The sequence below is a fragment of the Monoraphidium neglectum genome, assembly GCF_000611645.1.
Source record: "Monoraphidium neglectum strain SAG 48.87 unplaced genomic scaffold scaffold00707, whole genome shotgun sequence".
NCBI lineage: Eukaryota > Viridiplantae > Chlorophyta > Chlorophyceae > Sphaeropleales > Selenastraceae > Monoraphidium > Monoraphidium neglectum.
In genome coordinates, this window is record NW_014012921.1 from 1 (window position 1) to 21551 (window position 21551).

At 64.1% G+C, this 21551-nt stretch overlaps 6 protein-coding genes across 6 annotated transcripts; 2 read left to right on the forward strand and 4 right to left on the reverse strand.

The window, feature by feature from the left end:
* Positions 1-318: 318 nt before the first annotated feature.
* MNEG_4915 (hypothetical protein) lies at positions 319-1760 on the reverse strand (the record flags this gene model as incomplete). Its single annotated transcript, XM_014046604.1, has 4 exons — positions 319-663; positions 841-966; positions 1124-1164; positions 1313-1760. The coding sequence occupies 4 exons, from the start codon at positions 1758-1760 to the stop codon at positions 319-321; spliced, it is 960 nt and encodes a 319-aa protein (XP_013902058.1).
* Positions 1761-3346: 1586 nt separating this feature from the next.
* On the forward strand, positions 3347-9282 carry MNEG_4916 (hypothetical protein; the record flags this gene model as incomplete). The annotated part of the gene is made up of 13 exons (XM_014046605.1): positions 3347-3368; positions 3650-3826; positions 4133-4187; positions 5030-5182; positions 5554-5735; positions 6306-6498; positions 6677-6825; positions 7161-7267; positions 7471-7574; positions 7776-7992; positions 8285-8386; positions 8611-8744; positions 9234-9282. The coding sequence occupies 13 exons, from the start codon at positions 3347-3349 to the stop codon at positions 9280-9282; spliced, it is 1644 nt and encodes a 547-aa protein (XP_013902059.1).
* A 2957-nt stretch (positions 9283-12239) lies between these two features.
* Positions 12240-13566, reverse strand: MNEG_4917 (flagellar associated protein; the record flags this gene model as incomplete). Its single annotated transcript, XM_014046606.1, has 5 exons — positions 12240-12363; positions 12566-12627; positions 12920-13024; positions 13222-13344; positions 13495-13566. 5 exons carry the CDS (start codon positions 13564-13566, stop codon positions 12240-12242), a joined length of 486 nt encoding a protein of 161 aa, XP_013902060.1.
* Positions 13567-15161: 1595 nt separating this feature from the next.
* On the forward strand, positions 15162-17490 carry MNEG_4918 (NSFL1 cofactor; the record flags this gene model as incomplete). Its single annotated transcript, XM_014046607.1, has 7 exons — positions 15162-15256; positions 15467-15497; positions 15719-15799; positions 15884-16045; positions 16329-16450; positions 16792-16884; positions 17148-17490. The coding sequence occupies 7 exons, from the start codon at positions 15162-15164 to the stop codon at positions 17488-17490; spliced, it is 927 nt and encodes a 308-aa protein (XP_013902061.1).
* A 773-nt stretch (positions 17491-18263) lies between these two features.
* On the reverse strand, positions 18264-19314 carry MNEG_4919 (30S ribosomal protein S16; the record flags this gene model as incomplete). Its single annotated transcript, XM_014046608.1, has 3 exons — positions 18264-18426; positions 18695-18803; positions 19209-19314. The coding sequence occupies 3 exons, from the start codon at positions 19312-19314 to the stop codon at positions 18264-18266; spliced, it is 378 nt and encodes a 125-aa protein (XP_013902062.1).
* A 720-nt stretch (positions 19315-20034) lies between these two features.
* On the reverse strand, positions 20035-21389 carry MNEG_4920 (hypothetical protein; the record flags this gene model as incomplete). Its single annotated transcript, XM_014046609.1, has 4 exons — positions 20035-20283; positions 20462-20781; positions 21030-21136; positions 21313-21389. 4 exons carry the CDS (start codon positions 21387-21389, stop codon positions 20035-20037), a joined length of 753 nt encoding a protein of 250 aa, XP_013902063.1.
* Positions 21390-21551: the final 162 nt, after the last annotated feature.

A 21551-nucleotide genomic window follows, 5' to 3' on the forward strand; every position in this document is an offset into this window, starting at 1 on the left:
CAGCCGCCGCGCGCGAAGCCGGCGGCGGGCGCGCCGCCGCGCGGCAGCAGGCGCGGCAGGGTGCCGCGGAACTCGAGGGAGCGCGCCGCGAAGATGCGGACGACGCCGTTGGAGCAGGCGACCGCGACCTGGCCCGGCGCGGCCGACAGCGCGAACGCGGCGCGGACCTGCAAGCGTGCGTGCGCCGGGATGTGGGGTGGCGTTGACCGCGCGCTTGCCTGATGGTCCGAGGCCAGCAGTTTGCAGCCGGTCCAGATAGGCATTGATCGGACACCCTGTACACCGCTGGCAACCTCAGCCATCCAAGATACTCCAGCATTATTGTCCGCTAGCATGATGGATTGTATGATTAGACGGTTGGTGGCGCATAATCTCCGCTGAGCGCACCTGCAGGTCGACAGCCTTGTCGGGCATGCGCGCGGTCGCCCGCATCAGCACCAGCACGCCCGCCGCCGTCAGCGCGTACACCCCGCAGCTGCCCGGCAGCTGCCCGGCCGGCGCCGGCGCCGCAGCGACGGCGACGAAGGCCGCGGCGCGGTGGTCCTTGAGGGTCACCGGCTTGGATGTCAGGACGAGGCCGCCGCCACCACCACCACGAGCGCGGGCGCCTGCTGCAAGGGGCGCGCCACCGCTGCTACCAGAGCCTTCAGAGATCGCCCACACCTGGAAAACACGCCACAATAACGAGGCACGCCGTTGCGCAGAAGCAAGGATTTGAAAACAGGCCCTCGTTTCACCATCCGACATGGCCGCTCCGCAGAGAAACACCCAACACCGTCCAGCTGCAGCTGCTGGATGTGCGCGTGGCTGCGCCGCCTGCTTCAGGCGTCCAAACCCTACCTTGTACGTGCCCTTGCCCGCTGCTACAAGGTTGAGGCCGTCCTCCGTAAACACGGCAGCCGCCGCCTCGCCCTGCAGCCCCTGCCGCGCCAGCAGCTGCCCAGACCTCCAGTCCCAAAGGCACACCTGGGCGTGCGTGAGGAAAAGGGAAAGAATAGGGCGGAGGGGGAGCTATGCTTCGAGGAGATACGATCAAAGGGGGACGCGCCACGCGCGCTACCTGCGGGGTGGGCGTGCGGGCACTGGCCGCGTGCGGCGTCGGGTCTGGCTGCGGCCTTCGCACCTGCCCGTCATGGGAGGCGCCCGTGCTCGCCAGCAGCTTGCCTGCATTGCGAATGTGCGAGGAGGAGGAGCTTTTCAGGTCCCAGCTGGCCCAGGGAGGGCGGCGAGGCTGGTGTATGAGCGGAGTGTGCGAACATGCGCACGCCGCGAGCGTCCCAATTTCGCGCCTCGGCCGTCGCGCCGCGCGCACCATCGGGCGAGAAGCAGAGCGACCCAACGCCGTGCCTGTGCTGGCCCCTGAGCTGCTGAGTGCATGCGCCGCTTTCGGCATTCCAGATATGCACTGTCGCTGCGCCGCCGGCCCCAGCCGCTTCGCCCGCCACCAAGTGGCTGCCATCCGGGGACCACGCCACAACTGCCACAGGCCGGCTGGTGGCTTGCGAGCGGAGCACGGATATCTGCCGTCGTGCGGCGGTGTCGTACACCACAACGCATGAGCCCGCTGGGAATGCCGCCAGGTGCTGCTGTGCTGTCGGTGCCGGGCACAACGCGAGCGTGCCGGCGCAGGGTGTGGAAAGCCCGAACACGCTTTCAATCTGCACATGCTGCTCAGCTGCTGTCGAACCCCCGTCAAGCCCCATTTGCGTGTTGCCCGGGTCGCCTGGGGTGCGGTTGCTGCGAGGACCCGGATCTCGCATGGCTGGCGCCATTAGTATCAAGGATTTGCGCACATCGTCATCATCGAGAAGCCTGCCGCGCAGACTGAGCTAGAGCTGCCCAGATCACGTGTTTGAAATATGGGTTTGCTGTCCACGCTGGACACTGTGTGGCATGACGAAGTGTGCGTCAATCCGCATTGCAACAGCTACGGTACCTATGAAACGGTAGCATGCAGCCACAGTCGGCGGACGGCACGCTCATCGCGAGCCAGCGGGGGCTGACGGCAGGCGACCGGAACCGGGAAACGCACCACTTGGGAATGTGCAACTGTTGCGCTTTTTCTTCGTCCTGCAAAATCATTTAGTGGTAAGGTTGCCAATGGCTTGTGTTGCGCCATTCACAGCGAACCCATGAGGCCTGAAGGCGGCGGCGGCGGCTGGGGGCATCCTGCGTTGACTGGTTTTTCGCGAGGCGTGTATGAGCGGGCCAGCCGTGCATATCCATTTGTGAATCCATAGCACATGGGCAAGACTGCTTTGACACAAGGTGATAGGGATATGCAAGTTGATGAAGCTGGCAAGGTCAGCTCATTGACCGTGCTGTGGGGTGGGGTACTGCCATGAGTGCATCTGGCTGCCAGCGGGTGCGCAGAGTGTATTTTGAAGGTGATTGAGCGGCTCGATGTTGAATGTTTACCTGGTGCAAGCTCCAAGAGTTCGTGGCATGCGCTGCGTGATCGACCTGTGCCGCTCCGGCGGTATGTGGCTGGGGAACTAACAAGCGGCACCTGAGGCAGGCTCGCTGTCCAGACCCGCACCCCATGGACACATCGACATGGTGGCCTGTGCATTCGCCCTCAAATAACGCGTCTCAGTTTGTGTGTTGACCGAGATTGTTGCGAATCACCTTTAAGGCATAATTGTGCAGCGCCCATGTCATCACTGCGGCTGTTGGAGAGTCTCATTCGTCCCTGCAGTTGCCCACTCCATGCGGCGCCGCGATCCAGTGTTACACCCGTCCTCATGCGCAAGTCTTGGCCCTAGGATTTCAAATTCATTCAGAAGAGCTGCCATCTTGTCGTAAAGATGTCCCGTCGCAGTGGTCGGTATGTGTCATCGCTCCGCCGGCCATGAGCCGTGCCTCATCATGATGATATCCGCGGTGCTGATATTTATGCTTGGATCCAGCAGCGTTGCGGCCCAGGCACCAGCTGAACCGGCGGCAGCGACTCGGACGCCCGCAGCACAGAGTGCCAGCGCGAGCAGCGCGAACAGGCTGGGCGCGGACAACGTTCCAGACGCAACGCGCATCGTTCACACCAATGTGAGCGCACGCTTTACAGCATCCACCTTTGTACGCATGCGCATATCACGGTGTGCCTGGCGGTCTGCATCGCGCACGCACGCTCATCGCCACGAACGGGTTTCTGGCAAAGCGCCCGCCGTGCGCGGCACACCGGCGCCCGCCACACGCGCGGATTGCCCTGCTTCACCGCAACCCCGCAGCCGCTGCGCACGTGCATGCGCGTCGGTCCGCGCCCTCGGCCCCTCGCATCACGGCTGCAGCCTCATCTCAACAGGTCGAAATGCACAGTTCCCTGACGACAGAGTCGGTCACGCGAATCATGCTGGCCAACAACGTCACCAGTGAGTCGTGGTCCATAACCACCTCACCGTCCCAGCAGTGGATTACACTTAGGGGCCTTGCGCGGCAACCTGGGGATGGTTTCCGCCCTGAGTGGTGTCACACTCGCGTTGTTATCTTTGCAGCTCGCCGTGTCCTGGCAGGCTCCCGCTTGCCGCTGCCCCGCCCGCCGCGGCCCCGCCCTGCGGCCACGCCCCAGCAGCGCCAGCCCCGCGAACCCCGCCCCCGCCGCCCCGCCCGCAACGCCCATGTGCGCCGCCGCCCGCGCCCGCGCCCCGCGCAGTGAGCCTGGACAGCTGCCCGCCAGGTTCCCGCGTTTACGTCATGACCCGCGACCTCGTCATCACCACCATGCCGGGCGTCGAGACTGCATGGTTTGACTGTTCCTTCCTTCCGGCGCGCGCGATGCTCAACCGGACCCTCACGTTCAGGGGCGTCGGGGTCGTCAATTGCCACACGGGTGCGTGTTAGGGGGCGAACAACGACACCGGGGGCGGCCCCGCGCGTCCGTCCCGGGGCGAAAGCGTGCGGGTCAGGCGTCGGCGGCCTTGGCGAAGGGCCGCGCCGCCGCATGCAGCAGCAGCAGCAGCTGTGGCCCTTTCCAGGCCGCAGTGGGGCCGCAGATGCGTGCGGGACGCTGCATCCTCGTCGTAAGTGGGGGCGATGGCGGGCGCTGTGCCATTAATTGGTCCAGCCACCACCCCCTCCCTCAGCGCCACCGCCTCTCAACACGCGTGTCTGCACCGCGACACGACCCCGCCCCCAGACGCGGTCTTGGGCTACGTCGAGCTATACAGCGGTGGCCACCTCATTTTTGACAGGTGCGCGGCCCTGCGATCGAGACTGTCCCTGGGGTACTCGCGCCGTCTGAACGCGCGCACCGGGGGCGCGATGAGGGCTCAGCCCCGCACTGTCGGATGCGAGCAGCGGGGCCTCTATTTTGTGCACAGTCAGCGCCACACCCCCTAGGTCGGAGCAGCCGGCGGCACAGGGAGGGGCGGCCCGACGCAACCTATTCACACTCACAAGCCCCTGGCATCCACGTGGGTGCCAGGGGCTTATGAAGGGCCCTGTTTACCTTGCAGACTCCTTGGCCCGCAGTTACGGAGGACCTCAAGGAGTGTCTAAGGGGTAGCCCTGTTCTTGCGGTGCACCGCATGCAAGCCCGGCCATCTGCCTGGAACGCATCGCCATCTCCCCCCCCCCGCCTCACCGCGCCCACCGGCGCCCTGCCGACATACACTTGTGTGTGCCTGCGTGCGTGCCGGCCCCCCACCGCAGGGCAATCCACCACAACACGCTCTGCAAGTCATTCGATTCCTACCTGGCCACCGCCCTCCACAGCGCGCGGCCCCCAGGCGCCGCGCCCGGCGGCCAGCTGCTGCAGCAGGCGAGCCCCGCATGGGCGGGGGCAGCGGCCCCGACACCACTCCGACAACGCGGCAGACGCGTGTTTTCGGCAGCATTGTATAACAACCTCGCTTGGACGTGGCTCGCTTGGCGTATTCAACATCTTCAGCCTCTGCAGCGCGCTTTGAACCGCACGCGTGCCATGCATGCGTGTTGGTCTCAAACATGCTCAACTGCTCCCATTCATCTGACTGCCCTGAGCCTGCCCATGCAAACCACAGGTTGGCCCCGGCTGGTGCTCGCGCCCGGCCAGCGCCGACATTGCTGCCGCAACCGGCGCGGCTGGCACCGCCAACGGCACGATATGCGCCTGGGAGGCAGTCCTGATGCGCGACGTGGCGCTGATGGAGCCCGACGTGCAGAAGGCGGAAGGCGCGGGCGACGCGCCGGTCACGATCACTTACAAGTGCGTGCGCTTTCTGAGGGCACACGCGCGTGGCGCTTAGGCCAAATCCGGCCGTCAAGATCGGCTCTGCTCTGCTCGCATCCTCGTGTGTTGACTACTTTGTGTGCTGCAGCAGTGCACTGCAGCCAGCTGATGGGCGCGGTTGGCGGGGCCCCCATGCGCCCGGCAGGGCGCCTGCCTTTTGGCTGCCTCTCGTCCCTTCGTCTTGGCACGCTGGCGGCCCCAGCAGGCCTCATCCGACTCACAGAGCTCATTCTGCACCCGGGGCCGGGGCCTATAACAACCCTCCAAGCCACGTCTGCCGACCTGGAGTGCGCCCTGCGACGCTCCTCCGACCCTGAAACCCACCTGCCGCCCCCGCATGCGCACAGGGACTCGGTCCTGCTCTGCTCAGATCCCAAAATGCTGATGTCCGGCTGCCGCGGCGACGACAAGACGTGCGCCGCGCAGGCGTTTGCACTGATCAACCCCGACCGCCCCTACTACGAGGGGCTTGCGGCTGAGGCGGCGGCGCGGCACGAGAGGCAGCTTGCGGCGATCCTGGGATCAGTGCGTGAGTGGGATTCAGGGTTGAGCGTCCAGGATTCAGGATTCGGGGTTCAGAAACAGGTGTCAAGGGCATGGGGTGTCCTGTGAGGGTCCGGGATTCAAGGTTACACGTTCAGGTTTGAGGGCCAAGGATTGATCCCGCCGTCCTGGGCCTTGGTGCGTGGCCGCCGCTGGCCGCGAGTCGTCCTCGAGGGTGCAGGCTCGCCCAGGCGGCCGCGTTGCAAACATTTGGCACCTGGTTGCGGTGACCAGGCCCAGGTTGCTGCGGGTTGCCGCCGGTTGCTGCCGGGGTTGCGCGCACGCAACCCTGGCACCGTTGCCGTGACTAGGCGGCGGGTTGCGGCCGGCGCGGCCTCGGTCGATCGACGTGGCTCCCCTCGCTCACGCGCGACCGCTGCTGCGGGCCGCGTGCCCCCTCCCCTGCCGGCTGCAACGTCCGGCGAAAATTGCGTCCGACTCGTCGCACACCGAACGCAGCACCTGACCAGGCTCTCTTTGCCGTCCCACATCTTCAAGGTCGTCCTCTGACTCTTTTGCGCGCCCCCCGTCCCCCCTCCCCTGCTCACCCGCCCAGTCGGCTTCTTGGGACTGGTGGCCCTCGTCCTGGCACTCCTCCTAATCGCCCGCCACCGCCGCCGCGCCGCGTGGCGCCGCCTGGCGGTGGGCGCCGGCAAGGGTGATGTGGAGGAGCAGGCCGGGAAGGCCGCCGCGGGCGCTGCTGGCGGCGGCGGCGGGGGCGGCGGCCTCGCGGGAGCTCCCAGCGGAACGTGAGCTGTGCTGCTCGGCGCAAGCCCGCCAGGGCCACAGTGTGCATGCCTGGCACTCGATTTGTGGAGCGTTTGCAAGGCTGTCAATTTCGCATGCAATCTTGGATTTTCCCTTTGTGTGCCTTGGGCCCAGCCCTGACTGCGTGGCGCGCCGCCCCCTACCCGTGCGGCGCCCCAGGTTGACCCCCCAGGGCAGCGGCGCGAGCGCCGGCAGCGCGCGTGCTCTTGTCGGCCGCAGCGCCAGCTCGACGCGCCCGCTGCTGCGGCCGGACGGCATACAGCTCGGCCTGCTGCTGGGGGCGGGCGCGACTGGACGCGTCTATGCGGGTGCGTGTGCGCAGCCGCAGGAGGGCGGGCAGGTGCCATGTCAGCAAAAGGCCTTCCCCTCTGCCGCTGGCCGATCGATGCGCAAGCGGATCCGGGCAGGTGGCATGCTCACGCACTTATCACACAGGCGCGTGCCACACACACACACACACACACACACACACACACCTCACAATTGATTCTTCTCTGGCACACACATACATACACACGGACAAACACACACTTGCGCATGCACGCACACACGCACACACTCTTACCCGCGCCCACGTACACGAACAACATCCGCCTCTCACACATGCATACGGCCCCGTGCCTGCTCCTTGGTACCGGTCCAGGGCGCTGGAAAGGCGGCATGGTGGCCGTCAAGGTGTTGACCCACAGCAGCCTTGACGAGCCCATGATTGACCGCGAGCTGCGGCTCAGCATGACCTTTGACCACCCGGTACGTCCCACGTGCACACGTGTGCATGCATGCATGTGTGCGTGCGTGCGTGTTACTCTTGTTTGTTACGTGTGTTTGTGTGCGCGCATGTGTGCATGTGTGTGTGCGTGCGCACGTGCATGCATGTGTGTAACCACATACATGTGGCAGGCTCTGTGACCCCGTGTCACAATTGTCCCAACCCCAAATCACACATATGACAGAATGTGACATCAGCGCTGCACTACACCAAGACTAAGCTGGCCCACCCAGCAGGACCGGCGCCGAATTGGGTGAGCCTCATGGAACCAGCGATGGCGGCTGTCACGTATGCCTTGCTGCCCAGGCCATGCTGTCTGCATTTTTCAACTTGCCTATGGCGCCGCCACCTGGCACACAGGCCCGCACCAGCGCCGACGCTGTTTGGATGTGGCCCCCCTTGCGCTTGCCCTTTGGCTGCTCAGGGACCCAACTACAATGCTGCCTTTGGAATGCCAATCACACCAAGCCCGACTCTCGAGTCCCCCAGAGCCGCCGGCGCCGCCAGCGCGCCCGTCGGCGACGCGAGCGGCGGCCTCGCACCGCCATTATCCGGGCAAGGCGGCGCCGCCGCCGGCGACGGGGCCGCCGGCGCCGCGGCGCGCGGCGGGGGCGCGGTGGCGGTTTTTGCCGACCTGGACCTGCCGCACGACCTCAGTGTCGCGGAGGCGCGGCGGGTCGACACTGAGACGTGGATCATAATGGAGGTGCGGGTTACTGTGCTGACATCAGCGTTATGTCACGCTGATTGGGCCTGGCACAACTTGTTTCACTTTGGCACCTCTGAACTGCCCTTGAGCAAGTGCGGCCTGCTGCAGTCGGCTGCGACAGGTTTATGGCAGTTCGAAGGTCAGCGCCGGCGCCGGGCGACTTTGCGCTTTGCGACGGCTCTGCTGTTTGCCTGGTTTTCCGAGAGCGGGTGGGCCCTCTTTCAAGACCCCGCTCACGCCGCGCCCCTCACCTCGCACCTGTCACGCTTTTTAATTTGAATCGCGACAGCTGATGGACCAAGGGACCCTCGCAGGCGCAGTGCATGCCGGCCGCCTCTTGAGGCCGGTCCCCCACGGCGCCGACCCTGCTGCGCCGCGCCAGATCGAATGGGTGAGTGCACGGCCGGCTGCTCCTGCATGCAAAGCATCACACCCCGCACGCTCTGCGCCTGTTTATGGGAGCATCATGCATCGCCCATGCACACCTCAGCGTCGCAGCTGCCAATGCCTTGGATTACCGGTAAGATTTTGGCACCGCGCCGCACGCCACCGCCGCGGCCCCGGCCCACTACTGCCGGTCCCCCCTCCCCTCCCCTCCCACGGTGCGGCCCGCAGCGCGCGGTGCTGCTGCGTGCCCGCGACGCGGCGGCAGGCCTGGCCTACCTCCACAAGCGCGGGGTGGTGCATGCAGATGTGAAGGCAGACAACATCCTGCTGAAGACTGACCCTGACGACCCATTCATGCTCAGGTGTGTGTGCATGTGAGTGCTTGTGTGCGTGTGCGTGTGCGTGTGCGTGTGCGTGTGCGTGTGCGTGTGCGTGCGCGCATTGAAGGTGCGCGCGTGTGTGTGGGGGCTTGCATGTGTGTGTGTCTGTGTATTTGTTTGCCTGTGAACTGGGTCTGCCGAGGTTCATCGAGGTGCATACGTGTGTTGACTTCTCTTCCAAGTTTGCTTTACAGCCAGCACTTTGTGGGAGTTGGGGTGTTGGCGGCGCCCCCCCAGCTTGAAACCCCTGTCCACCAAAGTCAGAAAGGATGGGATATTCCAAAAGGTGTGCAAGTATGCACCCAGGTGTGTGGTAGCTAGGGGCCAGCTTTCAGCGGCACCTTCGTTCTTGTGCCTCTGCCACGCGGCGATCAATCTACAGCTCTGCAGCGCCGAGCAGCCGTGCCATCACAGCCACCACGATGGATGCTGACAATGGCTTTCCGCCCCTCGCCACCGCCGCTCCTGCAGGGGGAAGGTCGCCGATTTCGGTCTCAGCCGGTGGGTACGCCTCGCCTGAACGCCGCGCCCCCTTCCTCCCGCCCTTCGCCTCGTAGACGTGCAATCTGACGCAGCGTGGCCCACGCTACAAGACTGCTCGCGCTTGCCCCTATTGATACACAAACCGGCCTTGTATGACCATAGCGGCACACCGCGTGCACAGACTCCTAGCCTCCGGCCTCTCGCCCCTTGTCCGTGCCCGCGCGACAGCCCTCCGCCCTCCCACCAAGCGCGCGCGTGCCCTCGCAACAACCCCAGGGCACTGCTGGCCGGGCAGACCCACGAGACGACACGTCACTATGGGACGGTCACCTGCCAGCCGCCAGAGCTGCTGGGCCAAGGTGTGCTCAGCCCGGCTGGGGACGTGTACAGGTGCGTGCCTCGGACCAGGTGCGCTGGCGATTCTACTTTGCGCCCTGTCAGCAATGGCCGACACACACCCGAGCCCACGCCAGGAGCCAAAAGCGGGAGTTTGGTCATAATCGGCACGTTATTTGGTGCGACATGGGCGGCCCGGTCCTGACAGATCTTGAGTGGCGGATTGTTGCCCTGGCGCAACGCCTTTGTTTGAGCTGGAATCCTCCCGCAACCGCCTGCGACCGTCTGCGACTGCTCCACCCCTGCAGCATGGGGATCCTGCTCTGGTCTCTTGTGCACGCGGGGCAGCGGCCCTATGGGGAAATGCTGCATGGCGAGGTGCGCTTGGGCATGGGCGCCACACAAGCCGAGCCATCGCATTTTCCCTTCGCTGCTTGCGCAGCTCGAAATGCAGCCGCACCGCCGCTGTGGGGGCGGTCATGGGGGCCGTGGCTCATGCAACGCGGGGCACCTGACGACCAGCTCCACCTTTGGAAGGCTGTGGCGGACGCTCTCTGCTTGACCTCTGCACCATCTTGTCCCCCGCCTGCGACGCACACGGCTCAACCAACCTGTTTTCCGCCCGTTCCGCCGCGGGCCCCTCATGATGCAATGTGCAGATCATAACACGCGTCATCCACCAGGGGCTGCGGCCCCTGTTCAAGCCTGACACGTGGCCGCCCTACGTTGAGGTGGGCGCCCGGGCCCCCCGCTAGCAGTGAATTGTTGGTGCGAGCGCGGGCCGCACGGCCGGCGGAGGGGCCTCGAGCTCGGCCAAGCCGCCACGCGCTCAGGCCGAGGGCACGGGCGGCAGCGGCCAGCGCAGCCAGCAGCGAGGGGTCGACGGCAGGCGGCACGTGCGGCACTGACCGAAGTCTGCAGCACCGGTTGTTCAGGCACGTGCGGAACAGGCACGACTTCAGACGCCCAGCCCCATCCGGGTGCTGAAGTTTACCCCTGCCCTTATCGACACCCTTCGCAGCTGACCGAGGCGTGCTGGCAGCAGGAGCCCTCGAAGCGCCCCACAATGGACCAGCTCGTCGCCCTCATAGATGAGCTGATTTCGAGGGCGGCGGCTGAGGGTTTAGAGGCCTCGGAGGCAGGGGAACATTTTACGGCAGAAGGGCGCAGCTATGGCGACGGCGGGCTGGGCAGGAAGCACGTGCGGTTGCGGGGCGGAAACGTGCCGCCCGCGCTGCCGCCGCCGGCGCCGAGGCGCGGCGAGGCGTCCAGAAACGAGGGCAGCTGGAGCATGGGGCGCGGGGCTGGTGACGCCGACGACGATAGAGGCGGCTGCGAGGTCGCGGACAGGCCGGCAGCCGCGCGGCCGCCACCGCAGGGCGCTGCGGGCGCGCAGGCCGCCGCGCCGCAGCGGGTGTCGTGGCGCGTCAGGGTAGCCACAGGGGAGGGGCCGGCTTGACCTCTGGTGGGGGCAGGGGAGCAGCCGGGGGAGGTTTCCAGGCGGTACTATAACGGGAGGCTGCATCTACGTATCCTTCGCTTGCTGGGCATAAGGTATCGTTAGTGGGCAACACAGCAACAACGCCGCTGGCGGTCCAGCGAGCACGTGTGTCCGCCCAAATGAATGAACTTGTGCATCCTGCCAAAGCGCCGGCCGGCCATCCCCGCTGCGGGCAGCTCGTCGGTGCATGACTTATGACTTTGCGGCGTGCACGCCCGCCTCTGGCTTGCACGGCTTGGCCCGGCTTGGACACCGGTCGCTCGGCCAACATCGGTCGCATGCTTGTCCATTCCCCTAGATGAGACACCTTGATCTGACATTGGGCTCTGACATATGGCCTTGCATGGCTGCCATTTCACTCCGCTTGTCCTGCTAGGGTTCTTTTCTCGATGGGCGCCGGCATTGCATGCGCCGCCCCTTGCAGCGCCTCAACCTACTTGGGCCTTCCGTCCGTGGAAATTCAGGATTGTGGTTTAAGGTTTTGTGCTATGGACGGTTTTGCTTTGTACCGGCTGCCGCCGCACCTAGTTGTATAGCTCGGAGTCTCCTTTCAACAAAGACTGATTTTTGGCAATTTTAGACCATTCGTCATCACCCGCCACTCCTGACGACACCGCCGGCAACCAGGTCTTCCGGCGATCTCAGGTGCACCGTTGCCACATCCCGCGTTGCGCTGCTGCACTTAGCTTTCGCACGCCAGTTGACCTGCCATCGACGGCACGCTCTACGCTTCCTTGGTTTGATGCAATGATGATACAATTGAGCTTGCACTTTGACCTGAATCGACTGCGGGGCCTTCATGCCGCAGAGGGTGTGAAGTGACACATCCAGCACCTTGGATCCGTGCCACTGCATACGTGGCCCACACAGCCACATTTGTGTAACCAACCGATTTGTCTTCCCAACCACATGCAAAACCTCTCCAAGAAATAGCAGATTACAATCATGGCAGCCCGCTCCGCAGCTGCACACGCCTTCAGCTCAGGCTGTTTATATATGGCAGCCCAGACCGAGGCTCAATCCCAAAATGGGCGACTAGCGGTCACGGCTCAGATCCTCGTCAAGCTGCTGCACGTCAACCTGGTAGTGTCGTGTCGCTCAGTTGTGACATCACCAGATGTCATGACTGACACGGCGATGTCGGCCTGACATCACCATCAGGCCGACATCTCGACAATCATCTCCTCAAAGTCTTTGTTGTTGATCGTGCGCGACACGCGACTGAAAAAGGCCAGGAATTGCGGCAGGCCAACCAGGTGGTCCTGCCCGGGCTTGAAGTCCCTGCGGGGTGGTGCGGGTGCAGGGGCGGCAACACGGGTCAGCGCCGTGTTTGCTCATCTGCTGCCCACCCTCCTGCATGCAGCGACGGTGGAGCCGTACGCAGCTGCAGTTCTGCGCTAATATACTCTTATGGTTGCACCCGCGTTTGCAAGCCCTGATTGCACGTGTTTGGCGGGCTGGTTGTCACGGGGATGGATCTCACTTGAAGATGGTCTTGAGGTCGGCATTCGTGAGGGTGTCCCCGCCGTGGCTGTTTGCGTACGCCTGCGGCACCAAGGCGGTGCACGATACACGGGTGAGGCGGCAGTGGGGTCTGGCAGTGGACTGCTGTGTGCGTGGCCCACGGGCCTCCCCCCGCCCCAGGTACTGAGGTACATGTGTAATCGGTCCCGTTGTGTTCGTACGCATTTGATTGGAATTCGTTAGGTACATAATATACATGCAACCCAGCCAAGTGCTCACTTTGACGGCCACCTCAGCAGCGTTCATGCATCTTCAACGCTCGTCCTAGCCAGCCGGCCCAAGACAACCGACAAGTTGTCGCACTGCACCGCACCTGCAACGCCCGCAGCGACATTCTGCCGGTCCCCGCCTTGTCTATGATGCGGAACACCTTCTCCAGCTTGGACTGGCGGTGCTTGGGCAGCCCAGTCTCGGGGCTCTGCGCGGCCCGATGGGGGGTGCACGTGCCGCCATCTGCTGTCCATTCGGGACGGCTGCGAAGCGCTGATTGACCACATGCATGACAAGCTTTTTCCCACGCCCTGTATCAGCGCAGCTGTGATGTAGCAGAGTGCACGGTGCCATTGAATGTGCCGGTTTGTCTGCCCTGGAATGTCGGTGCACCGGCGCGCCTACCTGCTCTGCCTGCTCTGGGCCGAGGGTGAGGCTGTCTATCATGAACTGCACGGGGTCTGCCGGCATGGTCCGCGCTATGTCCGCGAGCAGGCCGCTGAACAGCGGCCCGACGCCGTGCTGCTCCTGATGAGGCGTCGGCGAGGGCCCGCGGCCGTTTGCGGCGCGACCAGGGTGGGCCGGAGCGGGCGGGCCACGCGCTGCCCTGCTGCCTGTACATGGGGTGCACGACGGCACGCACACTGCCACGCAACCAAGGCCAGCCAGCACGCGCACCAGATACGCCTGGTCCTGTTCGTACAGCTTGCCATCGGGCATGGGGTCTAGACGGTCAACGTCACGCCCCATATCGGGTAGGTGCTACTGCAGCGGCAACGGCAGCGGCGATGCGCAGCTGCTGCCTGCGCCGAGTCAACGCACTGCAAATGAACTCGTGTCTCAGGCTCTCAACACTCGGCGTGGATGCCTTGACGCTTTTACGCCGACAGATTTTTGACGGTCAGCAGTGCAGGTAATGAGTACATCAGCTGGCGCAAATTTTCTCAAGCGTCAAGATCACAAAACGGGCGAATCAAGGCGTCAAAGCCGTTGATCAACAAAGAGATAACAAAACAAGATATGTGTCCCTTGTCATGCCTCCGAAACATCATACACACATGGTACTGTACACATGTGCTCATGTGGGATGCCCGGCTGAAATCCAGCTGAGGCCTTGAATTGCGGTCATTGACACAACACATGTACAGGAGATCATACAGGCATGCCGGATCACGACATGGAATCAACACTGCGAGAAGTGACTCACCAACCCTCCCACCCCGGCATCATTCGCAGCCCAAACTGCGCTCAGTGCTGCTGCTGCAATTGCATCACCGACAAATGGCTGAAGCGCAACACCAAGCGACACACGTGCCTTGCCTCCCCAAAGATTGTCCCCAAAATGTGCCGTGTTGCGCCCTCAGCGGCAGCGGTTTTCCCGTGAGTCTAGGCTGTGCGTCAGCGCAGTACTTTGTCAATGCCTGCGAGACAGACTGCAGGACCGCAGAGCTCACGTCCAGCGTCATCCCGGCAGAAGTGGACACAATGGAAGAGGTCGTCCGGCGTTCTTCCTGTTGCTTTTTGTGCTGGCGTTCCTGTGGCTCGTATGTGGTCTCCCAGGATGTCGCTGCAGTGCCGTCGTACCTGCCGCTGGAGCAGTTTGCTGTTCCAACACCATATGGTTGTCTTCACTTGTGTGATAACCTGGCTAAAATCACAAACCCCACAAACAACACAACGTGTGGGCATGCGACTTCGGCGCCTGCTTGCTTGTGGGTGGTGATGAGACAGCATTCAGTTATGATACATACCGTGTATGTGATGATGCAGTCACGGCACAGCGGCACAGGATACGTTGGTGCGGCGCTGACCTTGAATAGAGCTGTCGATGGCGCTGTGCACCAGCGCATATGGGGCTCGTCTTGGAACTGCAGCAAAGGACTGCCGGAGGCGGCGGAGGGGGGGGGGGAGGCGCATGTGATGCGCACGAAGGTGACCGCAAGCCAGGTTGATCATACGCTCATGTGATGCGTATTTGGCTGATACCTGTTTACCAGGATTCTCGTTGCTTACTGCGGCTTAACTCCTCCGCCGAGATCGCTTCCGTGATCACACGCGGCCCTCGCGGGGATCGTGCTGAGTTTAGCCTTAGTACAGGCATTGACCGGCTCACCACCCTGGTAAGGCAAAACTCATGCGAACCCGGGCCCTCTCGTTGCCCCTCGCAACTGCACACCGCTGCCCACTTTGCATGCTTGCGCGTTCGCATCGTATGCGAGGAATCTAGTGTCATGTTGTTTGCACTCCCTGATGCCAGCCTGTTGCGCACGCTCTCGCCTTCCCGCCTGCGCCAGGGCGCCACCAGGACTTGCAGCACACACCGCGCATGCGTTGGAGTAGCAGCGATGGCCAACATCAAGGGATTGAGTGATTTCCAGGACAAAGACAGCGATAGTGAGAACGGCGACTTTAACGACTACTACGCCGGCGGCGAGAAGAGGTGCGTGCTCCTGTGCCGTGCCAGTCACAGACCACGCCTCGACTGTCGCCACTGATTGCGTGCACTGGCATCCAGCAGCAATGCAGCGGCTTTTGCAGGCGCAGCAGGGCGACCCCCTCTGATGTTGTTGGGAACCTGCGTGGCGGTCCATGCGCGCGTTGAGTCCCGCGCTGGCTGACTGCCATCGCTGCCCTTCGTCCGCTCGTGCAGCGGCCAGCTCATCCGCGGCGCGCCGGACGAGGTGCGCCCTTGCATGGCTGGGTCGTTTTACATATCGGAATCGTCACAGCTTGTGATGTGCTTTCTCATGTATGTCATCTCGCAGCAGCGGCGGCAGCAGCGGCAGCTGATGCAGGGCTGCGACCAGAGCAGCAAAAGCATGACAGCAATTGTAGCCAAGCAGCGGCGAGAACAGCAACAGCACTGACAGCAATTGGCGCAAGCAGCGGCGGCGGGGGCCAGGAACAGCAGCAGCAGCAGCAGCAGCAGCAACCAAAATGGGTCCACCACCCAGAGCACCGGCAGCTGGCACTGGCGCTGTCAGTGAGGCTCTCTGCGGGCATCCTTCCCCACACCTGCATCCATCAACAAGCAGCCCCCTTGCCTGCACCAAATCGACACTAACAGAAGAAGAAGGCAGACAAGGGCGACAAGGGCAAAGGTGCAGTGGAGAGCCTGTTCGAGCGCGCCAAGGAGCTGCCAGGCGCAGAACGCGGCACGGGCGACCTGCCCTCCACCTCTGGAAGCTTCGGCGGCCAGGGCCGGACCGTCGCGGGCGGCGCCGCGCAGGTGGGCGGCCCTGGGGCGCATGGCGCGCGCACGACCGCCCGGCCGCCTGCTTCACTCGTACTAGCGCAGCAAAGCCCCCGCCGGGCTGCGCCCAGCAGCCTCGCGTCCACATACAGTCTGTAGCGCCTGTAAATGTCACCGCAATGAGCTGCTGCGCCTGGCGACGAGCAGCTGCGCTCGCGGCGTCTCCGTGGTTGGCCCCTCGGCGCCATCCCTTGCCCCTGCCGTCCCCCACACACCCTGATCCGCCCCTGCACCCCGCCCACCCCTCCTGCAATCGCAGCCCGCGGGCCCCACGGCCCACGTGGTCAAGTTTTACCGCAACAATGTGTTTACGCTGAACGACGGCCCCGCGCGTGCGATAGACGACCCCGCCAACCAGGACTTTATGGATGCTGTGGCCAGGTGGGTTTTCCTTCCGTTGTTCTTTACCCGTTATGCTTTGAGGGTGGGGGTGGTGGGGAGGTGGAGCCCAGGGCAGTGGGCCCCCGCTGCGAACGGTCGCGTGGGGCTGTTGACGCGCCGCGCCCTGCTGGCGGTGTCTGGAGCATTGCAGTGGGCGGCGGAGCAGGCCGGGGTGCGTCAGGCTTGCATGTCGGCGGGCAACCAAGGGGCAATCCCGCAGCAGGCTGAAGGGGCACAGATGCCACCTACTCACAGCTGCCGACCCAGGCCGGCGAGGGGGCCGCAGGCTCCACGTTTTGCGCCTTGACGCGCCACCTTTGAACCCTCCTCGCCTCTGCCAGGGGCGAGTGCCCGTCCGAGATCGACCCCGGGCCGAGCGCCGAGCCCGTGACCGTCAACCTGCTGCGTGTCGAGGAGGATTATGTACCGCCAAAGTGGGTGCTCGGGGCACCCGGGCCGCCATTGGCTGAGCATTTTGCGGCTGACGGCAACTGCAGGGCAGCCATGGTTGACGGCGTGCTATGGCCATGCGCCGGCGCGGGGGTCGCGGGCGCTCTGGGCAGCCGCTGGCCACCGCTGCGCCTGGTTGGGCATCCACGCATACCCTCTCGCACGCACGCATAGACGCACATGAAGTTGCAACTTCTTACGCTGCCACCCTTACTTCAATCCTGCCACCCCTTTGATTCTGATCCAGGTACGTTGCCTTCTCCGGCTCTGGCCGCACCCTGGCCGCCGGCCCCTCCACCTCCGCCGCCCCCGCCCCCGCCGCGCCCGCCGGCGAGTGGGAGGGCGTGGACGAGTCCAAGCCCACCACCTCCCTGCAGCTGCGCCTTTATGACGGCGAGCGCATGGTGGCGCGCTTCAACCACACGCACACCCTGGCTGATGTCCGCCGCTTCATCCGCGCATCGCGGCCCGACATGTCGGCGCCCTACACGCTGAACACCGCGTTCCCGCCGGCGCCGGTCAAGGACGAGGGCGCGACGCTGGAGGCGGCGGGGCTGCTCAACGCGGTGCTGATCCAGCGCAAGGCGTGAGGGCGGGGGCGGATGCCGGCTGCCCCTGGCTGGGCGCACTGGGCGCGTCAAGACGCGAGCTGCTCTGGCCTTTACGCGGTGGCGCGATGGGCGCAGCTGGGTGCTCAGAGAGCAAGGTTGTCCATGAAGCTTTTTTCCTCAGCGCCGTTCTTGGCTTCTGTCGCATTCGCACCGTTGCGGCTGTGTTCTCACTCCCAGTGGGGCCGACATGCCAAGTAAAGCCCACACTACCTTATTTGGTTGGCTAATGATGCGTTTGGGGAGGGAATAGGCTCAGACGGCGCCTGGAGAGCGGGCGAGCCCTGATAGATAAGCCCAGACACCAGCTGAGCGTGAACTGGGGGAAGCTGCACCAGCCTTCTGCAGCCCATGCAGCTTGGAAACTTTTCAAATCACCCAGAATGTTGTGCCTGGAGTTACATTTGAATGGCCGGTCCGCCCTTCCAGGACTAGAGCGGCAGGCGGCTCCTATACTACGAAATGCCCTCCCGGTGAAAAGCCCCACCCCAGAGCAGGGGCCTGCCGGCACCAAGCCGCAAAGCCTCGTGCCGCAGAGCCCCGCCCGCCGCTGCTGAGCTACCTGTCGTGACACGTATATCAGCCGCAGGCGCCGGCCACTGCATGAGCGCTCAACGCTCAAGCTTCACAATTGAAGACGCTTGTAGCCGTTTTGACCTTGAAAGCCGCGCAAATGCAGCAGTCGGCAGCCGCGCCAGGCTGCACGCCACGCCGTCACAGATTTGGCCGCTTGGGCCGCGTCCAGATCGGCCAGATCAGAGCTCCACCTTGGGCATGACGATCTTGACGTTGTCGGGCTGGATGACGTAAGCCTTCTTCAGCAGGTTGCGCACCGTGTCGCTGGGCTGCGCGCCGGTGGAGAGCCACTGCTTGATCGCGGGCGCGTTCAGGTTGGTCTCCTTCTTCAGGGGGTCGTACCTGCAAATACCACAGGATATTAATTTCGGTAAGGTGCAGCAATAGAGGGGAGGGGTCAGGAAGGGTGGGCGTGGCACACGCTGTCGGGGCGGTGCCGGCGGCGGCTCGCAACAAACGCGCGCATCGGGGGTCCGCACTAACACTGCTGCAGGGTGTGGCGCGGGGCGCACGACGCCGCGGGCGGGCTGGGCGTGGGCGCTGCACAGCCGCGGGCAGGCCTCTGCATTAGAACGTGCGCCACCCGCCAGCATGACCCGCCAGAACGCACCAGCCGAGGTACTCCAGGGGGCGGCCGTCGCGGCGCGTGCGGCTGTCAATGGCAACCAGGCGGTAGAAGGGCGACTTCTTGCGGCCAAACCGCTGGAAGCGGATGGCCACTGCAGGGCGCGTGCGGGACGGGCGGGCAGCAGAACCGCGGCGTGTGTGGTGCAGGAATGCTTGAAGGCACGCTGGTCGTTCCGCAAGGTGCAATGGGACCCAGGGTCGTGCGGTGGCGGCGAGGCGGCGGCGGCAGCGCATGCAGACTGCGCTGCGCCGCGGACAAGCAGCCACCCTGCTGTCGGCGCCGCAAGCAGCTGCGTAGATTCGCGCGTGACTTATACGATGCAAACAAGCCCATGCTGCCCCCATCTGGACGACCGCTGCCACATCGCACGCCTGGCCACCACTGCTCGCCGCAGACAGGCCCACGCATTCGTGAATGTGATAGCCAGTCATGCTGATGCCAATGCGATGATTCGTTTTCGAGAGTCTATGGCGCAGGTCTCATCCTGGCTGCTCACCACGAGCCTCCACCATCACGGTCGCTGCCCGCTGCACGCGAGGCGCCACCGCGCTGCTCTGGAAGGGCCTAGTGCCATTGAAGGTCCTCGAGCCTAGGGCCTGCATGGTGCCCGCTTGCTGCTGCTGCAGTGGTGACCGGTTCTTGCTGCAGTCCTCTGCGTGAAGCTTGCGCGGCGCGTTCACGGCTTGTAGAGTCTGGATATGACTTGCAAGAAGACAATGGGCGTCGCACACCGAGTGTACAGGCTTGTGCTTTCGACAGGAGTTGTGCAGTCAAATGTTGTCTTGACACGACCACACAGTGTGCGCCTATGTATGGGATGTATTTTAGTTTAGAGGGTGAAATTTCGTCTTGCATGCCGGTCACGTGCAGCGGTCAGCTCGCCAGTGTACATTGACTGGTCGCGGTGCACCTCGGCGGCCGTCGGTGACGCTCATCACACGATTGTGCATGTATGCCATTGGCTGGCACGCCATGATTGAAAGGTCTATATGGATTTCTCTGTGGCCACACTGCACCTTAGCTTTCGTGTTGATTGGCTATTGTGCAGCGCCACAGCCCGGGCACGCCGCCACGGTGCTGCTCTTGGACGCGAGCAATTTGCCTGAATCATGAGCCTTCTGCCAGTTCAGTCTCCCTCGTTTTCTGCTGGATGCCTTGTTGGCTCTGATTGGGCTGCTGCTGCTGCCGCCGGCTGGTTCTGACCCATTCAGTTGGACTGCACGAGTCAAACACGTAAGCAAAGCTGCAGCGGTAACAATTTGTAGTCAAGTCAACTCTTTTCTCAGAGCCCCAAGCAATAGATGTCAAGCGCGCATATGACATCATCCCGAGATCTCCGCAGTCGCCTGCAGGCCGCCTAGCGACAGCTGCACGCTCGCGGCCTCCTCCACGCTGTCGCCCTCGAGGTCGGCAAGCACCTCAAATGGCGCCACCTGGTTGAACCCGTCCTCCCATGCAATCTTCGTGCCAAACAGGGTGGGCGGGGGAGGGGGGGAGACGACACGAGAGCGGTCAGGCGACACGTGCATGAGTGTCAGGGGCAGGGAGGACGACGTGTTCAGCGCGCGCGCCTGGGAGACGGCCGGCTCAAGGGGACAGCTCTTCTTAGCAGCGATTGCTCAGCGTGGCCGTGCAGCTCACCGCCAGCCTACCCTGTGGCGACGTGCCCACCCCCAACACACGAACCCAAAGGCCGAGACAGTGGCCCTCAAAGCACCCTGCTCCATTGCCAACCAAACCAACACACACCTGCACGGCGTAGTTGCCGACCGGCGCCACGCCCGCCGGCCGCACCCCCTCCGGCGCCGCCGCCGGCCCCAGCCGCTCCCCCGTCCACTCGTCGATCGCCGCCGCGGACGTGTCGGCCGCGCGCACGGCCGACGGCCGCACCGCGAACGCGTCGCGGCCGGCCAGCTTGATGACAAGGACGTCGCGTGACTCGTCGTAGTGCACCGTGTTGCGGGCGGCCGCGCTGTTCTTGGCCACCTCACGCACAACTGCGGCGCCGAGCTCCATGAAGGCCGATCCGACCGCCCCAGTCGGGTCTGAGACGACCAAGGGGGTGCCGCCTGCATTGTGCGGCGGGTGCGTGACGAGCGTCAGGGTGCTGTGTGTATAGGATTGGGACGGACTGCAGGGGCAAGGGACAGGGCGGGTGCTGCTGGTAGTGCGGCTGCATGCGCCAAGTACCTGACACACCCGATTGTTGCCACCAAAACAGGGGTCATGCCGTCGCGTTGCCGCAGCACTGGCTCCCCCATCCTCGGCGCCACCCGCGCCTGAAGCGTGGGTGACCCTCGCCCGCGGTGCCGCCCACCGTCGCCCGCCGCGGAGAGGTCTGGCATAATGGGGAACCTCACAAGGTTGGGCACACCAAAGTCGCGCTGGATGCGCTCGCCGCTGCCCGCGCCAAACGGCAAGTACCTACGGGACATATCAAAAAAGTTGCTTCGATTTGCATAAAATCACACGCAAGGGGTGCGCGGACACAACCCTGAGCAAGCCCATGCTTCAGTTAGGTCCACAACGACGGCGCGCTGGTTGCTGGCAAGGCGACGAGCGAGGCGGCGCATGCGTCAAGGGGGCTGCGTGCTGCCTACCGCTTGCCGTCGTCGCCGTCAAAGTATGCCATGTTCTCCACCACCGCCACGCAGGGGACCTGCAGCTTGGCAAACATGCGGATGCCTGCAGGGGCGCGGGAAGGGCGATAGAGTCATGTCCAGAGGCATTCGAATGCCAATGAGGGGTAGAGAGGAGCCACTTCTGGGTGGACCAGCCTGCAAGGCAGCCTTCAAAAGCAGGGGCGCCGGCAGCAAACCATGTGCTGACTGTGTGTGCT